The sequence below is a fragment of the Bufo bufo genome, chromosome 9, assembly GCF_905171765.1.
Source record: "Bufo bufo chromosome 9, aBufBuf1.1, whole genome shotgun sequence".
In the NCBI taxonomy this organism is placed as follows: Eukaryota; Metazoa; Chordata; class Amphibia; order Anura; family Bufonidae; genus Bufo; species Bufo bufo.
This window is the reverse complement of record NC_053397.1, coordinates 189,337,767-189,359,249: the sequence shown is the minus strand read 5'-3', so window position 1 is coordinate 189,359,249 and position 21,483 is coordinate 189,337,767. Positions and strand designations below refer to the sequence as shown.

The following is a 21,483-nucleotide window of genomic DNA, read 5'->3' as shown; positions in this document are numbered from 1 at the left end:
AAGGGACACGTCCATCAAAATTTTTAATTTTTTTTTGTAAATTTAATGGGGGAGATTTATTATACATTTTCCTGGTGTAAACGTTTTTGCATTTTCAACCGCATTTGCCACTTTTGCAAAAAGGTTGGCGGGGCATGGGTAGGAGGAAACAGGCTGTGCGAGGGACCTCCAAAACTAGACTCATTTAACAAAATGTGCACATGACACCCGATATCTACTCCAGCACCTGGCTGGAGTACATTTTATTTCTAGTGCAAGGGTGGCTCGACATGCTCCTCTTAATAAATTTGGCATATTTTGCGCCAGGACAGTGCCATGACACACAATGCCGGTCTTAAAGGGGTTCTCCGGGAAGAAAATAAAGATACGTAAATATTACTTTATTATAAATATATTCACAAATACCATTCATTAGTTATAATGGCTCATTTTGTCTAGGGAGCAATGATTAGGACAAACAAAATGGCCACTGTCCTATTAGTACACACAAAGCACTGTCCTAATAGCACAGCAGGACAAGTTACTTGACAAGTTACAACACTGAGCTAAAGAGCTGCCTCATCCTCCTCTCCTACTAGTCAGGGATTATGGTCCTGAACACAGATGAGAAGATCTTCAGCTGAATCTCTGTAGGAATGGAGACCATGAGGAGACAGGAGGGACAGTACAGTACAGGAGGGACAGGACAGACTGTGGCAATAGGTAAGAGAGACTGCATACAAGTGCTGCTGCTCATCAGCCACATCTGCTCATGAACTCCATTCCTACAGAGATTCAGCTGATGACCATATTAAAATGTATTCAGGATCATAATGCCCGACAAGCAGAGCAGAGAGGAGGATGAGGCAGTGCTTTAGCTCAGTGTTGTGAAATAACTTGTCCTCCTGTGTGATTAGGACAGGTTTTGTGTGCAATAATAGGACAGCAGCTATTTTGTTTTTCCTAATGATTGCTCACCAAACAAAACAAGCCATTATAACTAATGTAAAGTATTTGGGAATATATGTACAATCAAGTAATATTTAAGTATTTTCTTAATTCCTGAAGAACTCCTTTAATAAATCCAACACCCCCCCCCCCCCCCCACCAAATAAAATATTCATTTTCATTTCTGTAGAGCTATACCATCGAAAATTAAAATACGACATTGCCTTCTTCTGAAGCAATCAAGACACACGGCAAGGCAACCTATATAGATGGGTAAAGGCTCTTTCACACTTGCGTTGTCCGGATCCGGCGTGTACTCCATTTGCCGGAATTACACGCCGGATCCGGAAAAACGCAAGTGAACTGAAAGCATTTGAAGACGGATTCGTCTTCAAAATGCGTTCAGTGTTACTATGGCAGCCAGGACGCTATTAAAGTCCTGGTTGCCATAGTAGTAGGGGGGAGCGGGGGAGCAGTATACTTACCGTCCGTGCGGCTCCCAGGGCGCTCCAGAATGACGTCAGAGCGCCCCATGCGCATGGATGACGTGTCCATGTGATCACGTCACCCATGCGCGTGGGGCGCCCTGACGTCACTATGGAGCGCCCGGGGAGCCGCACGGACGGTAAGTATACTGCTCCCCCGCTCCCCACTACACTTTACCATGGCTGCCAGGACTTTAGCGTCCTGGCACCCATGGTAACCATTCAGAAAAAGCTAAACGTCGGATCTGGCAATGCGCCGAAACGACGTTTAGCTTAAGGCCGGATCCGGATTAATGCCTTTCAATGGGCATTAATTCCGGATCCGGCCTTGTGGCAAGTGTTCAGGATTTTTGGCTGGAGCAAAAAGCGCAGCATGCTGCGGTATTTTCTCCGGCCAAAAAACGTTCCGGTCCGGAACTGAAGACATCCTGATGCATCCTGAACGGATTTCTCTCCATTCAGAATGCATTAGGATAAAACTGATCAGGATTCTTCCGGCATAGAGCCCCGACGACGGAACTCTATGCCGGAAGACAAGAACGCAAGTGTGAAAGGGCCCTAATCCAGTGTCCGTTTACTGCTGCTGTGAGGGGATGTTGTCTGCGGGATAATAATAATAATAATAATAATAATAATAATAATAATAATAATAATAAGTGTAGAATTGGGATAGCAGTATGACAGCTTGATTATTCTCTTGACAGGCCTAGATAAAGATACCCAAAGAAGAGCATTGCATTGATTAGTGTAAAGTGTGATGCTCTAATGGAGTCACTACAGGGGAAGGGGGTGGTTTTCTCTGCCCACAGGGATAGTCTAACAGTGAGGTTGTTTTCTGTCCAAATTAAGAGAAAGTTAAAAGGGGTTATCCAACCCCTATAATGACCCCTCCAATGCCCGGGTACCTCATATAGGTTGCGGGGATCAGGAAAGACACGGGTGCCAGGGAGTGAGGTGATAATAACCTATATGAGGTGCCTGGGCATTTTAGGGGCTGGATAACCCCTTTAAAGAACCAGGACATGAAGCAGAAGACGTGGAGAGACTTTAAAAACGTATAACCAGAGAACCATCCACCTGGAAAATTACATTGAATATTCACGTATATGTTAATATAAAAAATATAAAAAAAGTAAAAAAAAATGATGTAAATGTCTCTTTAAAGGGACAGCCGCTGTGTAACCGTGCTGACATATCCACATGAATACAGCAGCAATTGTCCTTTTCTTTAGGTCTTGCCGCTGTAACATCGCATTCCACCATCTGTAGTGTTTAAGGGGGAACGGCCTCCCCTAAAACACATTCCTCACAAGCAGGCTGACTTCATAATGCAGCCTTGTTTTCTCAAACACAATTCTCTTTATTTTCCCAAAATTCCAGCAGGAGTAGGCGGTGGATTATGTAATTTCATGATCTGTACTCTTCCAGATCTATGGGAAAAGTCTGGATTCAGGATCCAAAATCCCGATTCTGTATGGTTGAAAATGTGAAAAATGTCATTCAGGGAGTAAAATTCTCAGGGTCAATAAGACATACTTTACTGATTAGGGCACGCACTGGCACAGTGGGTAAAATAGTTTATGCAGCAGCTTTTATACCCGGCCTACTCGATCCAATTTAATGCACAATTCCGCATTTTCCAAGGTTTTAAAAACGAAAACTACTAAATAGCCTGGGTACGTTTTTTGCTCTATTTACACCTAAAGTTTTGCTTGAGATGTGTTGGGAGGTGACCTTTACTTAGAACCTTCAGGTGGCACGGACTGTCTATTAGACTGCTGATGTTCAGGGAAGACACGCGGCAATCAACGCTAAACATGCTGATCGGAGCTCGTTTGCACCGATATATTACAAAGGCAAATGCACAGTGAATGGGGGAGGAATGATCACTACCGCAGTTCTTCCTCCCTCGTTCAGTTCTATTGATTGGTTATACAGATTTGCACCTCTTTCATGGTGAATGAGAGTACAGTCACACAGCACACTTTTGTTGCAGTTGCAACGGGCACTATTTAAAGGGCATCTGTCAGCAGATTTGTCCCTATGACACCGGCTGACCTGTTACATGTGCGCTTGGCAGCTCAAGGCATCTGTGTTGGTCCCGTGTTCATATGAACCCGCATTGCTGAGAAAAATAAAAAGTTTTAATATATGCAAATGAGCTTCTAGGAGCAACGGGGGCGTTACCATTACACCTAGAGGCTCTGCTCTCTCTGCAACTGCTGTGCCCTCTGCACTTTAGGAGAAGTCAGGATGAGATGTGATCAGGTTTACACTGCCTGGCCCTGTCCATCAAAAGTGCAGAGGGCGTGGGAGCTGCAGAAAGAGCAGAATCTCTAGAAGTAACGGGGGCGTTGCCATTACACCTAGAGGCTCTGCTCTCTCTGCAACTTGACTTATAGTCAATGGGGCCGGAGCGGTAGTCCGGGGGCACGTGTGCACTAGCGGCACCACGGTTCCGACAGGCAGTTCACCTGCCGGAGTTCCTTGCCGCTAGTGTGAAACTAGCCTAAGAGTAATGACAACGCCCCCGTTGCTTCTAGAGGCTCATTTGCATATTGTAAAGCATCGTTTTTCTCAGCAATGCGGACACATATGAACATGGGACCAACACGCATGTGCACTTGGCAGCTGAAGGCATCTAACAGGTCAGCCAGTTACATAGGTACTAAACAAACGCCCTACTGGAGCATATGAATAGAATGGGATCCCCGCAAGACCCTCCTTTAGGAGCTAGATAAAGAACTGTTATGTAAGCGCGGCTTCCCTTCTGGCAGACATCATTTGAATGGCCACCATGTAGACCTACAGTGGCGGAAATAATTATTTGACCCCTCACTGATTTTGTAAGTTTGTCCAATGACAAAGAAATGAAAAGTCTCAGAACAGTATCATTTCAATGGTAGGTTTATTGTAACAGTGGCAGATAGCACATCAAAAGGAAAATCGAAAAAATAACTTTAAATAAAAGATAGCAACTGATTTGCATTTCATTGAGTGAAATAAGTATTTGAACCCCTACCAACCATTAAGAGTTCTGGCTCCCACAGAGTGGTTAGACACTTCTACTCAATTAGTCACCCTCATTAAGGACACCTGTCTTAACTAGTCACCTGTATAAAAGACACCTGTCCACAGAATCAATCAATCAAGCAGACTCCAAACTCTCCAACATGGGAAAGACCAAAGAGCTGTCCAAGGATGTCAGAGACAAAATTGTAGACCTGCACAAGGCTGGAATGGGCTACAAAACCATTAGCAAGAAGCTGGGAGAGAAGGTGACAACTGTTGGTGCGATTGTTCGAAAATGGAAGGAGCACAAAATGACCATCAATCGACCTCGCTCTGGGGCTCCACGCAAGATCTCACCTCGTGGGGTGTCAATGGTTCTGAGAAAGGTGAAAAAGCATCCTAGAACTACACGGGAGGAGTTAGTTAATGACCTCAAATTAGCAGGGACCACAGTCACCAAGAAAACCATTGGAAACACATTACACCGCAATGGATTAAAATCCTGCAGGGCTCGCAAGGTCCCCCTGCTCAGGAAGGCACATGTGCAGGCCCGTCTGAAGTTTGCCAATGAACACCTGAATGATTCAGAGAGTGACTGGGAGAAGGTGCTGTGGTCTGATGAGACCAAAATAGAGCTCTTTGGCATTAACTCAACTCGCTGTGTTTGGAGGAAGAAAAATGCTGCCTATGACCCCCAAAACACCGTCCCCACCGTCAAGCATGGGGGTGGAAACATTTTGCTTTGGGGGTGTTTTTCTGCTAAGGGCACAGGACAACTTATTCGCATAAACGGGAAAATGGACGGAGCCATGTATCGTGAAATCCTGAGCGACAACCTCCTTCCCTCTGCCAGGAAACTGAAAATGGGTCGTGGATGGGTGTTCCAGCACGACAATGACCCAAAACATACAGCAAAGGCAACAAAGGAGTGGCTCAAGAAGAAGCACATTAAGGTCATGGAGTGGCCTAGTCAGTCTCCGGACCTTAATCCAATCGAAAACCTATGGAGGGAGCTCAAGCTCAGAGTTGCACAGAGACAGCCTCGAAACCTTAGGGATTTAGAGATGATCTGCAAAGAGGAGTGGACCAACATTCCTCCTAAAATGTGCGCAAACTCGGTCATCAATTACAAGAAACGTTTGACCTCTGTGCTTGCAAACAAGGGTTTTTCCACCAAGTATTAAGTCTTTTTTTGTTAGAGGGTTCAAATACTTATTTCACTCAATGAAATGCAAATCAGTTGCTATCTTTTATTTAAAGTTATTTTTTCGATTTTCCTTTTGATGTGCTATCTGCCACTGTTACAATAAACCTACCATTGAAATGATACTGTTCTGAGACTTTTCATTTCTTTGTCATTGGACAAACTTACAAAATCAGTGAGGGGTCAAATAATTATTTCCGCCACTGTACATTTCTAATACGAGGTCTCTGGGCCAGACAAAGCTCATCTCAGCCGCTTGCTGAGGACTATGCGGCAAACAGCCGCTGCGGTGGCCACGTCCTGAGACTACTCACCACTCCAAAAGTCCATGACGGATATAGAATTAGCAAACTTCTAGTCAAACCGTGAAAAGCAAATACAGAATCTGACATTCCCTGTGGAGAATGACAAAACGTGGAATAAAGGCCAAAACTTCTAACACAACAAACTGAAAAAACATTGGCAGGCAGGTATGTCATCACGGAACTGGCAGTGTGGGCGAGGTATTTCCAGGCACTGCGTCTGCCAAGTAAATCAACCCAGACTAAATAAGTGTGCATTAGGCCTTCATCCCCGCCCTAAACACAATCGCTCTCATTTCACATAGGTTATAGGATCATAAACCAAGACAGAAGAGGATGGGACGGAGGTGGCGCTTCCTAAAAGCTGTGCCTGTCTGTTAGTGGGGGGGGGGGGGGGGGGGGGGGAGATTTCCTGGCGGAAACCTCAGTTGCATGCATTTAGTGGGGCAGCCAACACCCATAGGTGCCCATGTTTGAAAAAAATATATATATTTTTTTTTTATGCGCTATAGCGCTAACATATTCCGCCGCGCTTTACAGACATTAGCATCAAGCTGTTCCCAATGGGGCTCAGAATCTAAAAAATATATAACCAGCCACTTGAGCAGACAAATGCTGGTGTGCACGCTCGATTCTCAAGGCGTCTTGGAGGACGGGATACTGGGAGGCATGACTAGTTTCTACTGCGCAGACGGCAAACGCTGGATATGACGTCTACGCAGCAGAAAACGGAAAGGGAGTGCACACAGCCGGGGGGGGGGGGGGGTTTGCAGATGGAGCCATTTTCTATGTCGTCATCTAGAGGGCCCCGTCCTAAGGCCACCTGACACGAGCGCGCGTGAACGGACATAAGATCGGCATGAATTTCCCTGCGTTTCTGCACCATATCTGCAATTTCTAAAGGCGGATGTTGGTGTGGATTACGGTAGGTGCAGTTTTGCCACAGATCTCGCTCTTCGTTGGAAAAGGGTGAAATCCGCAGCTAAAACTGCAAACATAGGCCATACGGCGGATTTGGAAATCTGGACGAAAAAAAAAATATAATTTAAAATCTGCAAAGTGTACATGAGATTTGTGTAATCTCATACCCTTTGCAGGTACTGTACTGCTGTGGTTTTTCCGCATCGTGTGCGGGCGGCCTAAACCAGCAGGACGGAAACACTATGGAACAAATTGATTGACGATAACGGGAGCAGGCACGGGAAACCAAGTAAACTATACATAGTGCAAAGTGGAAAACCCCTTTAACATTGCTTGTCTACTGCTAGGATTTCCAATGAAAAGAAAAAAAAAAAAAAGCCGGATATGCGCGCAGCAGCTGAGCGAAGGCACCACCTGCATCTGACAGCTCCGTCCATAACCGCCTGGTGTTCACACACAACCTCGGTTCAAAGCAACAAGATGAGGATTTATTTTCTCGGTAATAGATGCACAATTAACCAATATAAGCAAAATGTGAGACATATGACGTATTTGCCTGGGAGCCAGGAGACTGGAAGGAAATCTGTTTTTAATCCCCGAAATCTGTTATTAACTACATGTTCCCTTTGTGAGCTACTAAAGAAACCGCCCCTACCTGGGAGGAGGGTTCCCCCTCTGCAATTATTCCTCAGTTTCCCAAAACAAAAGGAGCAAAGCCGCGAAAATATTTTCTGTCCACAAGGGTACAGCAGAATAGTAAACCGTAAAACGTAACGTTAGGCCTCTTGCACACGAACGCTGTGCATCCGTTCCGCGCTTCGGGGACTGTGCGGCGGCCGGGACAGATCGAGACCTATTCAACTTGAATGGGTCCGTTATCTGTTCGCACCGCAAAAAAAATTGCGCTTCCATGGGGTTCCGATCCGTGCTTCCGTTCCGCATCTCCGTGATTGACTTGAATGGGTCCCCATCCGTGATGGGGAGTGCACACGGGCGTATTGTGGACCCACCGTATGCGGGCTGCAATACGGCCACGGGCACACAACGTTCGTGTGCAAGAGGCCTTATTCAGACTTCTGTCTGGAGCTACCAAGACATGGATCAGCTGGAGCTCCATTCATCTCTGCTGAAAACAGGAGTGGACAGGCCATAGATCGTACAGGGAAATTTCACAGTGGACCGATGCCCGGCAGAGGGTGGAGGGTGTCGTCAGAGCCCTTCTCATGGCCACTGGCTGGGTACATAATGATCACATTAATTGATGCTAGGAGTATCAGGTACTTATGCACATGGCCGGCGGCCACAGGTGCCTTCATGATCTCAACTGTAGTGTTGAGCGAACTTCTGTTTTAAGTTCGGCGTCTAAAGTTCGGCTTCCGGTTAGCGGAGAATCCCGATATGGATTCCGAATTCCGGACCACAACGGAATTCGTAATCCATATCGGGATTCTCCGCTAACCGGAAGCCGAACTTTAGACGCCGAACTTAAAACAGAAGTTCGCTCAACACTACTCAACTGTATCACTATCCTCAGGATGGAGATACAGTTGAATACTGGGGTGAAGACAGCAGTATGTTGTGCTGCACTGTGGTATTTGGTTCTGCCGGGGCAGGGATAACTTTAACCAAGTGGAATACCCCTTTAGGTGGTTCAATGACAGTCTAGGGTGAATTCATATGTAGCAGATTTGTTGCAGAGATTTCACCGACTGTCCAAATCATGATGAAATCCATCGGCTGGCCGCAAGGATTTTTCACAAGCAGAAAACTCAGCAACAAATTTGCTGCGTTTGCAAGACCACCCTGAGATACCCAAACGACACCCCTTGAACAAAGTTTGGAAGTCTAGACTGGAGAACACAAAAGGGGCCCATGCCAGGGCCTCCTGCACAGGACTGTGTTAGAGATCAGTACGTGTTCCCATGGATCCATGTAAATGAAGCCTCTGCAGCTCCGAGTGCCGTCATGTGTGTGTAGGCAGGTTACAGGTCAGCGCAGGCCAACATTTAGTGAAGGCACCTTCAGCACTTGTGGTTACTCAGGACAAATACTGGTCCATTTCTGGTCACAAGACCATGTTAACCTACACAGAAGCATGGAGAACCTCAGGTACAGCCAGAAAGCGGTTACTGAACCTTAAAAGGGGTTGTCACATAAAACATATTCTGCAGTTTTCAAACCAGCACCTGATCTGGATACTTTTGTAATTGCATGTAATTAGAAATTTAATAAAATGTACCTGTATAGCGCCACCTGCTGTTTGTGTTTCCCCCCTTATTTCTTTGTCTGGCTCACTGAGATGGCCGCACATGCTCAGCTGTGATCAAGAGATAGAGAGCTGCAGCAGAAAGGACACAACCCCTGAGCTGCCAGCTTGATATAGACATCCACGTTAATGCTTATATGCAGCTCGGAGGGACACGTGAAGCACGCCTGAAAAGCTGGTGTAAATGCAAGTTCTACCAGGTGCTACTGACCACACAAGACACGCCTGACGTGCAAATATTACCTTCTCCGATACTGGAAATCAGGGACAGCAGATTTATATATAGAGGAAACTACAGAAGACACCAGAGGCTGCAGCGGGTTTAACCATTCAAGGGGCAAGTGCGACTATTTTATCAACACATCCGGCATTAGGGGCTTATTCACACAAGGCAGATATGCTGCAGAAATGCCTGCAACTGAAAATCACATCCATTCATTTGAAAGAGGTCCTCACATGGATGTCTGCAAGCTCCATTCACATGAATGAGACAGAAACGTCAACAAATCTGCTGTGTGTGAATACGGTCTGAAGTCTGCCTCCCATTTCAAAGGGCTTAAGCTACTTCTACATCCCCCATGATTTATACTTCAGCTTTTGATTAAGCACAATTCAACCATGTGACTTTTTTTTTTTTTTTTTTTTAAGGTAGAACTTCCATTAAAGGGGTATTCCGGTTATCACTTGGCTATCTTTGGCTTTTCCATAAAAATAAAATCAATGCATTACAATGCGTTTAATGATTCCACTTCCCATCGTATTAGTTCAGGGACTTTCAGAGGAGTTCAGTAAAAGTTCAGTGGGCGCATGGAAGGGTCCAGCAGGAAGGGCACGGAAGGTAGACAAAATAAGAGCTCCGCACAGTTACGCCAAGGGCCGGCAGACTGCTTTGAAGACGTCTCTATTCTGGTAGTTCATCTACGCAATGGCAGAAAATAGACTGATCTTTAGGAATGTCCCCAAAAATACCACGGACAGACGCGCTTCCTGTCCCCGAGAAACAACCTGCGTTCAGGTCTGTCACCTTTCTGGGCAGGCGCGGGGAGCAGGGGCCCGAGCAGATGGCGCGCTCACTCACACAGGGCCTGGGGGGCGCCATTCTCTGTACCAGGCATTTAATTGCTGCTTTGGTGAAGGAAAAATTAAAAGGTCTAATTACACAAAGGTATAATCGGGTCTTTGGACCTCATTCATTATGGACAGTGTCCCAATAGGTATTTGGTTGTATGAACTAAGGGGGAAATTTATCATTCGCCTTACGCCTCTTTTTGGCATAGAAAAGTAGAGTATCCACCGGATTTGCAACTTTTTAATGCACAAGACTTTTCTGGTTGCAATCTGCATTTTACCTTGCCCTCGACAAGTCTACGAAAAGGGGGCGCGCCGAGGGCATTGCTCCCAGTGAAATAATCTTTATTTACGCCAGAGTCTGGTGAAAATAACAACTGAAAACTGCACGAGGTGCCGTGGATTTAATTCCGGTGCACCGCCTGTCGGAGGCGGCAAGTACTTTAGGACGAGGGCTGTGCCTTTCCATACGTCATGCCTCCTCCGGCAGACGCGCCATATGCTGGTCTTGATAAATCAGGGACTAAGTTTAGATGTTATAGGGAAGAGCTAAATATAAGGCCATGTTCACACACTCCAAAAACTCACAACAAAATGCAGTACAATGTATGAACAGTCTCTTAAAAGCCGTAGCATGCCCCGTTTCTTTCCCATACATCAGGCCATTTCCATCTGAAGCTAATCATGATGGGGATTGAAGGGCATCTGTCAGCAGTTCTGTACCTATGACACCGGCTGACCAGTTACATGTGCGCTTGGCAGCTGAAGGCATCCGTGTTGGTCCCAGGTTCATATGGGCAAGTTTTAATTTTAACCCCTTAGTGACCACTAATACACCTTTTTACTGACGTAAACAAAGGGTGTTTTAGCTAAACAACCGGCTTTAATCAATTACATGTAACTAAAATGGTGTATTAAAAACTATAACGTGTCCTGCAAAAAATAAGACACAAGTACATTGATGAAAAAAAAAAAAAAAAAAGTTCTAGCTCTTGGAATGCAATTTAAAAAAAATGTGCATGGTCACTAAGGGGTTTTTAATATATGCAAATGAGCCTCTAGGAGAAACAGGGGAGTTACCGTTACACCTAGAGGCTCTGCTCTCTCTGCACTTTGACAGGACCAGGCAGTGGAAACACCATCACACCTGGTTCTCTCAAAGTGCAGATGGCGCAGCAGTTGCAGAGAGAGCTGAGCCTCTAGGTGTAATGGCAACGCCCCAGTTGCACCTAGAGGCTCATTTGCATATATTAAAATATAATTTGCCTCAGCAATGCGGGCACATATGAACACAAGACCAACACAGATGCCTTCAGCTGCCAAGCGCACATGTAACAGGTCAGCCAGTGTCATAGGGACAAATCTGCTGACAGATAACCTTAAATAAATTAGGCACATCTCACTTTATAACGTATTTCTTCATCTCCTCCTGGGTTCAGCTCTGCACTGATGAGGGGCAATCACTGCCTTAGCTTCCATCCTACATGTTATCTCAAAGGCCTGTTTATAAGGGTGAGCACTGACCTATAGGGTAGCTACCCAACATCTGGTGGCATCAGAGGCTCAGCTTTCTTTTTGGAAAGAGTTAATTTTAATCCATCTCAATAGAGGGGGAAAAAAAGCCTGTTAAAAGCTGTAAAAACCACAGGGTGTATGGAAAGTAAAAAGCCAGAGTAATCTGTGTGTGAACACGGAGAAGGGAGCAGTACTGCAGTTACCAGTTCTTTCCACTACACAATGTATGGTTCCAGCGCTACAGAGTGCGGGCTGTCAGACCCCCTCCAGTCTATATATATATAAAAAAAAAACTTTCCGCACACCATATACTGTTCTACAAAGGTAGCCTACTGTCAAGGTATGTACCTATACGGCACAATAATGCAAGGGTTATAACTACAACAAGCTATAAAAAAAATATAAAAAAAATAAAGCACGAACACAGGGCGGAGCGCTGTGGGCTGAAACTGACATGTGGGAAGCAGGGGTAACCAACAAGAAGGGTGCCAGCCACAGACTGGGGTCATATGCAGGGCGTCAAAAGGTTTTCAACGAGGCAGCAACAGCCTGGCGTGTAGCAGGCCGAAAGGCAGGTGGGTACATAGTTTACAGGCAGGTGGTCAGCTGCCCATTGTACGGTGCCAAAGACTATGTGAAAGCAAGTGAGTGGTCGCTAGAGGCAGCGTGTGCCAAACCCACAGCACTCAGGCTGGAAGCAAAGGGACCTGTAGCAGACAAAGTCATTAAGTCAGCAGCAAACCCGGGGTGCACAGAGACGTACAGGGCGGCAGCAAACCCAGGGTGCACAGAGACGTACAGGGCGGCAGCAAACCCAGGGTGCACAGAGACGTATAGGGCGGCAGCAAACCCAGGGTGCACAGAGACGTACAGGGCGGCAGCAAACCCAGGGTGCACAGAGACGTACAGGGCGGCAGCAAACCCAGGGTGCACAGAGACGTACAGGGCGGCAGCAAACCCAGGGTGCACAGAGACGTACAGGGCGGCAGCAAACCCAGGGTGCACAGAGACGTACAGGGCGGCAGCAAACCCAGGGTGCACAGAGACGTACAGGGCGGCAGCAAACCCAGGGTGCACAGAGACGTACAGGGCGGCAGCAAACCCAGGGTGCACAGAGACGTACAGGGCGGCAGCAAACCCGGGGTGCACAGAGACGTACAGGGCGGCAGCAAACCCGGGGTGCACAGAGACGTACAGGGCGGCAGCAAAACCCAGGGTGCACAGAGACGTACAGGGCGGCAGCAAACCCAGGGTGCACAGAGACGTACAGGGCGGCAGCAAACCCGGGGTGCACAGAGACGTACAGGGCGGCAGCAAACCCAGGGTGCACAGAGACGTACAGGGCGGCAGCAAACCCGGGGTGCACAGAGACGTACAGGGCGGCAGCAAAACCCAGGGTGCACAGAGACGTACAGGGCGGCAGCAAAACCCAGGGTGCACAGAGACGTACAGGGCGGCAGCAAAACCCAGGGTGCACAGAGACGTACAGGGCGGCAGCAAAACCCAGGGTGCACAGAGACGTACAGGGCGGCAGCAAACCCGGGGTGCACAGAGACGTACAGGGCGGCAGCAAACCCGGGGTGCACAGAGACGTACAGGGCGGCACCAAACCCGGGGTGCACAGACGTACAGGGCGGCAGAGGCAGACTCTGGGGCAGAGACGTACAGGGCGGCAGACTCCGGAGCACAGCACTGTGTATTGTGGTGTCCACAACAGAGATTGTGTATTCACGGCCCCGGGGGATGGAAAGAGCTGCTCATAACATCAGAAGCAATTATGTAGTGTGGAAGGAAACCAGAGGGAATGTGTCACCCGCGGCCGGTGACAGGGAGAGGAGCGCTGCTGTGAAGCTGGCACCATGTACTAGGGTGCGGGTGGACAATCCCAAACAGCATGGTACCAAGCTGAAAATCGCCCACTGCTGGGGTAGACGACTCCACTGTGCGCTGGGACATGGGAAGAAATGTCTCAACCAACATACGCAAAATGAAGACTATGGAAACCTGCCGGGGACCTCAGTGCCTATTCTATTGGTGAGGTGACCAAGACTCACCCGTCACTGATTAGGAGAGGGCTACATGGCAATTTTGGTCACCTGGCGTTAAAGGGGTATTCCCATCTCAGATATTGATGGCATATAGCTAGGCTATGCCATTAGTGTCAGACAGGTCTGGAACCCGCTCCTATCTCCAGAATGGGACCCCCAGAGTGAAAGAGAGAGCACTGTGCATACACGACCACCCTCCATTCACCGCTTTGGGAACCCTGGAAGTAACCAAGCGCATGCTCGGCTATTTCCAGCAGTCCCATAACGGTGAATGGAGAGGTGGCTGCGCATGCGCGGTGCACTCTCCATTCACTGCTATGGGATAGCTGAGCGTGCGCGGCCATCCTCTATTCACTGTTATGGGAATTCTGAAAGTAGCCGAGCGCTGGCGTAGCTATTTCCGGGAAGTCCCATAGCAGTGAATGGAGAGCATGCCGTGCGTGTGCGGCACGCCCTCTTTCGCTTCGGATGCCCCCGTTCTGGCCCTAGAAGTGGGGCCCACAGGTGGTACCCGCACCTATCATCGCAGCGATACGCCATTAATGTCCGAGATGGGAATACACCTTTAGGATCACATTTTTACAAAGCTAAATCGTAACTAATGATAGTGAACGCGGTCACATTATGAGTTAAAGGGGGTCTCCACAGCCAGGAACCCATTTTCATGTGGTCAGACTGACCAGTCATGGGCATCTCCTCTGCTTCCGATCCCTACTGGACCAGAAGTGTGACGTGCAGTCTACACCGGCCGATCAATGACCTCAGCGGTGACTGTGCAGGATCAGCACGTGACCAATGTCACCACTGATTGGCCAGCAGAGGTGGCATGCATGTAGACGGAAGTAGCAGAGGAGAAGTCAGCGCGGCGCTGGACCCCGAGTGACTGTCACATACGAGTCTTTTTTTATTTAGCTCCTGCCCATATAAAAGGGTCTCTGGTCTCTGAGGACCTTTCATGAGTCCAGACTTTATAAACTAAGTATCAGGGTATGTAGGGCATACAGCGGCAATCTAATAGCGCTTACTATTTTTTCTGGGGGCTGCTCCTTTCGCCCTTTGTGGCCCCCATTAAATTCTCCCGCCCTGTATGCTAATTTTCGCATCAGAACAGGGAGGAGGAGACTGCCCTGTTTCTCAATGGGCGTGTCCTCCCTGGCTGTGAGCTGTCCAATCACAGTGGACAGCACTACAGCCAGGGAGAAGGAAACGCCCTCAGAGAAAGACTCAGTCTCCTCCTCATTGTTCTGATGCAAAAATTAGCATACAGCGCAGGAGAATTTAACGGGGGCCACAGCAGGCGAACGGAGCAGCGCCCAGAAAAAAAAGTAAGCGCTATTAGACCCCCGCTGTTTGCCCTACATACCCTGAACACGACCGTATGCATTTTGTAGTCCGCAAAACTCAGATCCGCCCAAAAAAATACGGATGATGTCTGAGTGCATTCCGTACTTTGCGAGGTGGAACAGCTGGCCCCTAATAGAACAGTACTGTCCTTGTCCGTAATGCGGGACAGTAATAGGACATGTTCTATTATTATGTGGAATGGACATACGAAAATACTGAATGCACACGAACATATTTTTGTTCCGTTTTTTTTTTTTTTTGCAGACCGTATGCAGAACCATTCGTATTAATGGGTCAACACAAAAAAAAAAACGGAAGTTACAACGTGTGCCTTCCGTTTCCGTACATCTGTAAACGGATAATAGACAAGGATAGGGCTGTTCTATTAAGGGGCCAGCTGTTCCGTTCCGTAAAATAAAATATGGAATGCTCACGGACGGCATCCGTATTTTTTGCGGATACACATGGTCGTGTGCACGAGTCCTTATTGTCCGCGTAACGGACAAGGATACGACTGTTCTATTAGGGGCTAGCTGTTCTGCACACGGACGTCATCCGTAAATTTTTTGCAGACCGCAAAATACATCCAGTCGTGTGCATGAGCCCTAAGAATCCAGGCCACGTTGGCTGTCACTCATGATGGCCTGGTCACAGTCACCAGGTGTGACAGGGGGCACAGGTCACTCACCCAGATGCAGGGTCAGGTTGATGGAGTACGGGTACTGGATCCCGGCCAGCATGGTCTGGCTCTGCCACCACGTCGTGTCCGCCTGGTTGTTGTAGTCGGTGAGGTACTCGGCGCCGTGCTGCTGCTGGGGCTGGAGGCTGTCGCACAGGTGGCAGGACTTGGTGACCCCGGTGACTCCGGTCTGCACGCAGTACTCCTCGGGCGGGGAGCCGCAGGTGTTGGTCGCCACCACAGTCACGTTAAAAGCGGCGTTGACAAATTCGGGCATGCAGCGCTGCGGCCGGCCGCCCTCCGAGCACTCGTCCATGGCGGCCCGGGCTGCGTCCACAAGGAGCAACAGGGCGACGAATACGGGAGGCCTCATGTCCGGGGCTCGGTACACCGGGGAACTACGGGGAACACACGGGAAGGCTCGCAATCAGCCGGGAGAGGCAGCGCTCAGAGGTGGCAGCGCCGGCCGACCTGCACCAACTTCTCCGGAAAGTTTCTCGGCTCCTCGGACAGAGCGGTACGGGACAGGAGAGTGTCCGGCGGGTGGATCGGTATCCCGGGGAGGTGTAGGGCTTCGGCTCCCGGGACCTGGCTCTGGGTGGGGGGAACAGACTGTGCGCTGCGCTCTCCTCTATGGGGCAGGATAGAGGGGCCGGACGAGGACACGGGGTGGGGGCTCTGGGATCGCGGTGCAGCCTGGGAATGAATGTGAATGAGCTGCAACGGGATCCCGGGAGCTGGGACTGCCCTTCGGCACTTTCCGGAAATCTTCGGGGGGATAAAGCTTCCCCCCCCCCCCAAATGGATGGAACGGTCCCCTCAGAGCCCAGACAGCATGGCCTGTGTTATAGGCTCTGCTCCTGAGGAATGTCTGCACTTTTTTTTTTTTTTAGGGAATGTTCACTTCAGACAAGTTATCATGGGGCCCCAGAGCAAAGCTTGGAATGGGGCCCCAGAGCAAAGCTTGGAATGGGGCCCCAGATCACCATGTAACAACATGTTCAGAAAGCTTGTCATTGGTCTCCATGATGCACAAGGATAAGACGCACAGTGATGTCCTGAAGAATGGACCTGTACATTTTTGTCACGGTCTTGAAAACCGCAATGTCAAAAAGATCCTGAGCCACATGAACTGTGTGCGGCCTCCCATTGAAAACAGCAGTAGGACGTTTCATTGCAGATTTGGCCCAGTTTTCGGCCCCAAATCTGCACTGAAGCCTGCGCACAAAATCCTTCATCTGAACATGCCCTTAAGGGCTCATGCACACGGCTGTAGACATTTTTGCGGTCCGCAAAACACGGATACTGACCGCGCGCATTCTGCATTTTGCGGAATGGAATGCCCGGCCCACAACAGAACAGTCCTATCCTTGTCTGTAATGCGGTCAATAAGACATGGGTTTTTTGCGGATGCCGTGGAACAGACATATGGATGTGGACAGTACACAGCATCTTTTGTGGCCCCACTGAAGTGAATGGATCCGCATCCTACCCGCCCCGCTACAAGAATGGACAGGTCACTTCTTTTTTCCATAGTGCATTTTTTAAAAACCACAAACCACATGGATTCCCCATTGAAATGAACAGGGAAGAGCTGCATGTGTATTTGGTGTGCAGTCCATGCCAAGTTTTGCACCAAAAAAACCTCTGTGAACATATCCCCAGGGCATGGCCATTTTCTACGGCGTAATCTGCAATTAAAACGGCTACAGCCGTTTACCATTGACTTCTCTTCTCTTCAGGGGTCCCGTTCTGGAGATGGGAGTGGGTCCCAGAGGTGGGACTGCACCTATCTGACATAGATGGCATATTTTAGTGATACCCCTTTCAACAGGCATGTCTCTTAATCACTTTGGCTCATACTCAGGAGGTCTGTGCGCCAGAAACTGCATAGATTAGAGGTGTAATGTGTCAGTTTCCTTGTAACACCGGCATGGACAGGACCTCCGCCCAACAAATTTAAGGCTGAGTTTACACCAGTTATTTGGGAAGTGATTTCCATCAGTTCCATTACCAGTAGTGAAGCTTACTCAGAGATAAGGCACCTGGTTTTGGCTCACAATAACTGATGGAAATTACTGACCAAATAACTGAAGTGTGAACTTGGCTTGCCGGTTGCTGCAGACAGGGGCAGACCCATTAAACTTGAATGGCTCCGTGATCCGACCGCACCACCAAAAAAATAAAACATGTTCTCGAAGGAGTGCTTCCGTGGGGTTTCGCTCCCTGTCTCCGCACTGCAAAAAAAATATAACATCTAAGTGAATGGGTCTGCACCTGTGATATGGCGTGCCCACGGCCGTTGCCCTTATATTGAGGACCCACTGGTTGCGGGTCACAATGTGGGCACAGCCGAGCAACGGCCATGTGCACGAGGCCTAAAAGTCTACTTTTACACTAGCGTTTTGGGGGCTCTCACACGCGGTCCAAAACGGATCAGTTTGCATTCTAATGCATTCTGAATGGAAAAGGATCCGCTCAGAATACATCAGTTCAGTCTCCGTTCCACTTCGGAGACGGACAAGCAGTGTTTTGGTGTCTTTCTGACAAAACTGAGTTTTCTATGACACAATCTGGCACAATAGAAAACGGATCCGTCCCCTATTAACTTTCAATGGTGTTCATGATGGATCCATCTTGGCTATGTTTAAGATAATACAAATAGATCCATTCTGAACGGACAGATGGTTGTATTATCTGAACGGATCCATCCATGACGGATCCGCACAAAACGTGAGTGTGAAAGTAGCCTAACGTTGTTACATTTGTTGGGTAAAGGATGTCCTCCCCATGGCCTGCCCCCACGCTCCACCAAGTGTGTGTAAAAAGGCGATGGTGGCAGAACACAGCAAAAAAAAAAAGCACAAATCTTGGTGCAAAACGCCAGTATTTGTAACACTCTGGTGTACCACAGTGATGCCCCCTCCATGGTATTCTGCAAGAGCGCCATTTATCGCTCCCACATGGAGTGTGTTTCCTGCAGTCAACTTGCTCGTCTGAGACTGGCTTTATTGGTTGGCTTAATTTGCGACAGAATTCAGTGCCCATAAAGGTCAATCGTGCATGCTGGGAGTTGTAGTTTCACAGCAGCCGAAGTCTTAGACCATGTCTAGTTTCCCATTAAGCCACACCCCCTCAGTGACCTACATGCAGTGAATTTTTTTCTAAATCTAGATCCTCCAAATTGGACCAAAATTTGGAGCATTTTGTGACAAGGTCTAGGGGCAATCACTTAAAAAACAGTGTGGACTAAGAATAGGATAGACTGCTGCGCTAGCCTACCTGGCAAATAAAAAACAGTAGATGAGATTGTTTAGGATTAGGGACATTCAGTAAGGCCTCCTGCACACGAACGTATTTTTTTGCGGTCCGCAAAAACGGGTCCCGTTTTTCCGTGACCGTTTTTTCGTCCGTGGGTCTTACTTGATTTTTGGAGGATCCACGGACATGAAAAAAAAGTCGTTTTGGTGTCCGCCTGGCCGTGCGGAGCCAAACGGATCCGTCCTGAATTACAATGCAAGTCAATGGGGACGGATCCGTTTGACGTTGACACAATATGGTGCCATTTCAAACGGATCCGTCCCTATTGACTTTCAATGTAAAGTCTGGAGTCCCTTTTTATACCATCGGATCGGAGTTTTCTCCAATCCGATGGTATATTTTAACTTGAAGCGTCCCCATCACCATGGGAACGCCTCTATGTTAGAATATACTGTCGGATATGAGTTAGATCGTGAAACCTCATTTCCGACAGTATATTCTAACACAGAGGCGTTCCCATGGTGATGGGGACGCTTCTAGTTAGAATATACTACAAACTGTGTACATGACTGCCCCCTGCTGCCTAGCAGCATCCGATCTCTTACAGGGGGCCGTGATCAGCACAATTAACCCCTCAGGTGCCGCACCTGAAGGGGTTAATTGTACTATCATATCCCCCTGTAAGAGATCAGGGCTGCCAGGCAGCAGGGGGCAGACCCCCCCCCCCTCCCCAGTTTGAATATCATTGGTGGCCAGTGCGGCCCCCCCCCCCCTTCCTCCCTCTATTGTAATAATTCGTTGGTGGCACAGTGTGCGCCCCCCCCCCTTCCTCCCTCTATTGTAATAATTTGTTGGTGGCACAGTGTGCGCCCCCCCCCCCCCTTCCTCCCTCTATTGTAATAATTTGTTGGTGGCACAGTGTGCGCCCCCCCCCCCTTCCTCCCTCTATTGTAATAAATCGGTGGCACAGTGTGCGCCCCCCCCCCCCTTCCTCCCTCTATTGTAATAAATCGTTGGTGGCACAGTGTGCGCCCCCATTTCGGCCCCCCCTCCCTCTATAGCATTAACAACATTGGTGGCCAGTGTGCGGCCTCCCATCTAACCCCCCCCCCCCCCGATCATTGGTGGCAGCGGGTTACTAGCAATAGTACAATAGTAAAAGATTCATACTTACCTGGGAGCTGCGATGTCTGTGTCCGGCCGGGAGCTCCTCCTACTGGTAAGTGACAGTTCATTTAGCAATGCGCCGCACAGACCTGTCACTTACTAGTAGGTGGAGCTCCCGGCCGGACACGAACATCGCAGCAGCCACCAGCAGGTAAGTATGAATCTTCTACTATTGTACTATTGCTAAGTAACCATGGCAACCAGGACTGTAGTAGCGTCCTGGTTGCCATGGTTACCGATCGGAGCCCCAGCGATTAAACTGGGACTCCGATCGGAACTCCGCTGCCACCAATGATGGGGGGGGGGGAGATGGGAGGCCGCACACTGGCCACCAATGTTGTTAATGCTATAGAGGGAGGGGGGCCGATGGGGGGCGCACACTGTGCCACCAACGAATTATTACAATAGAGGGAGGGGGGGGGGGCGCACACTGTGCCACCAACGAATAATTACAATAGAGGGGGGGGGGCCGCACTGGCCACCAACCTATTATTACAATAGAGGGGGGGTGGGGCCGCACTGGCCACCAATGATATTCAAACTGGGGAGGGGGGGAGGGTCTGCCCCCTGCTGCCTTGCAGCCCTGATCTCTTACAGGGGGATATGATAGTACAATTAACCCCTTCAGGTGCCGCACCTGAAGGGGTTAATTGTGCTGATCACGGCCCCCTGTAAGAGATCGGGTGCTGCCAGGCAGCAGGGGGCAGTCTTGTACACAGTTTGTAGTGTATTCTAACTAGAAGCGTCCCCATCACCATGGGGACGCCTCTGTGTTAGAATATACTGTCGGTTCTGAGTTTTCACGAAGTGAAAACTCAGCTATGAAAAAGCTTTTATGCAGACGGATCTTCGGATCTCTGCAAGTCCATTATGGGTTTTGGAACAGTGACACCACCTATGGGCCACACCTAGTATTACAGAAGCAAGTGATTATCCCTCATAAAGTTCTGGCAAATAGCTCTGTACCAGATGTAAGAAAGTAAAACTTCCTAAAGGCTCTTCTACATGGACTTTTGCAGACAATTCGTTCCCAATAATTGCCTGTTCGTTGGAGGAGATGAGAGCTGCATTTACGTGCAGCAGTAGTCTCCTCTGCATGGACACGGGCGATTGCTTGTCCCCAGATTGATTGCAGCAGATCCCTGTTTACAAAGAACATTCTGTTGCTCAGAAACTACGATTTTGGTGTCCACATCTATGATACTTTCACCTCACAAATAAGCGTTCATCGGGTGATCAGCAAAAACTTTAGGGCTCAGTTTGCGAAACACATCTTGTGTGTCA

At 48.6% G+C, this 21,483-nt stretch overlaps 1 protein-coding gene across 1 annotated transcript in view; it reads right to left on the bottom strand.

Moving 5' to 3' along the window:
• The window catches only part of LAMC1 (laminin subunit gamma 1), a 120,455-nt gene extending 104,311 nt beyond the window's left edge, over positions 1-16,144 (bottom strand). Inside the window, exon 1 of the mRNA XM_040407299.1 lies at positions 15,781-16,144. Within this exon, the coding sequence (XP_040263233.1) occupies positions 15,781-16,144 (364 nt within the window). The remainder of the gene's footprint in view (positions 1-15,780) is intronic.
• Between the last annotated feature and the right edge of the window lie 5,339 nt (positions 16,145-21,483).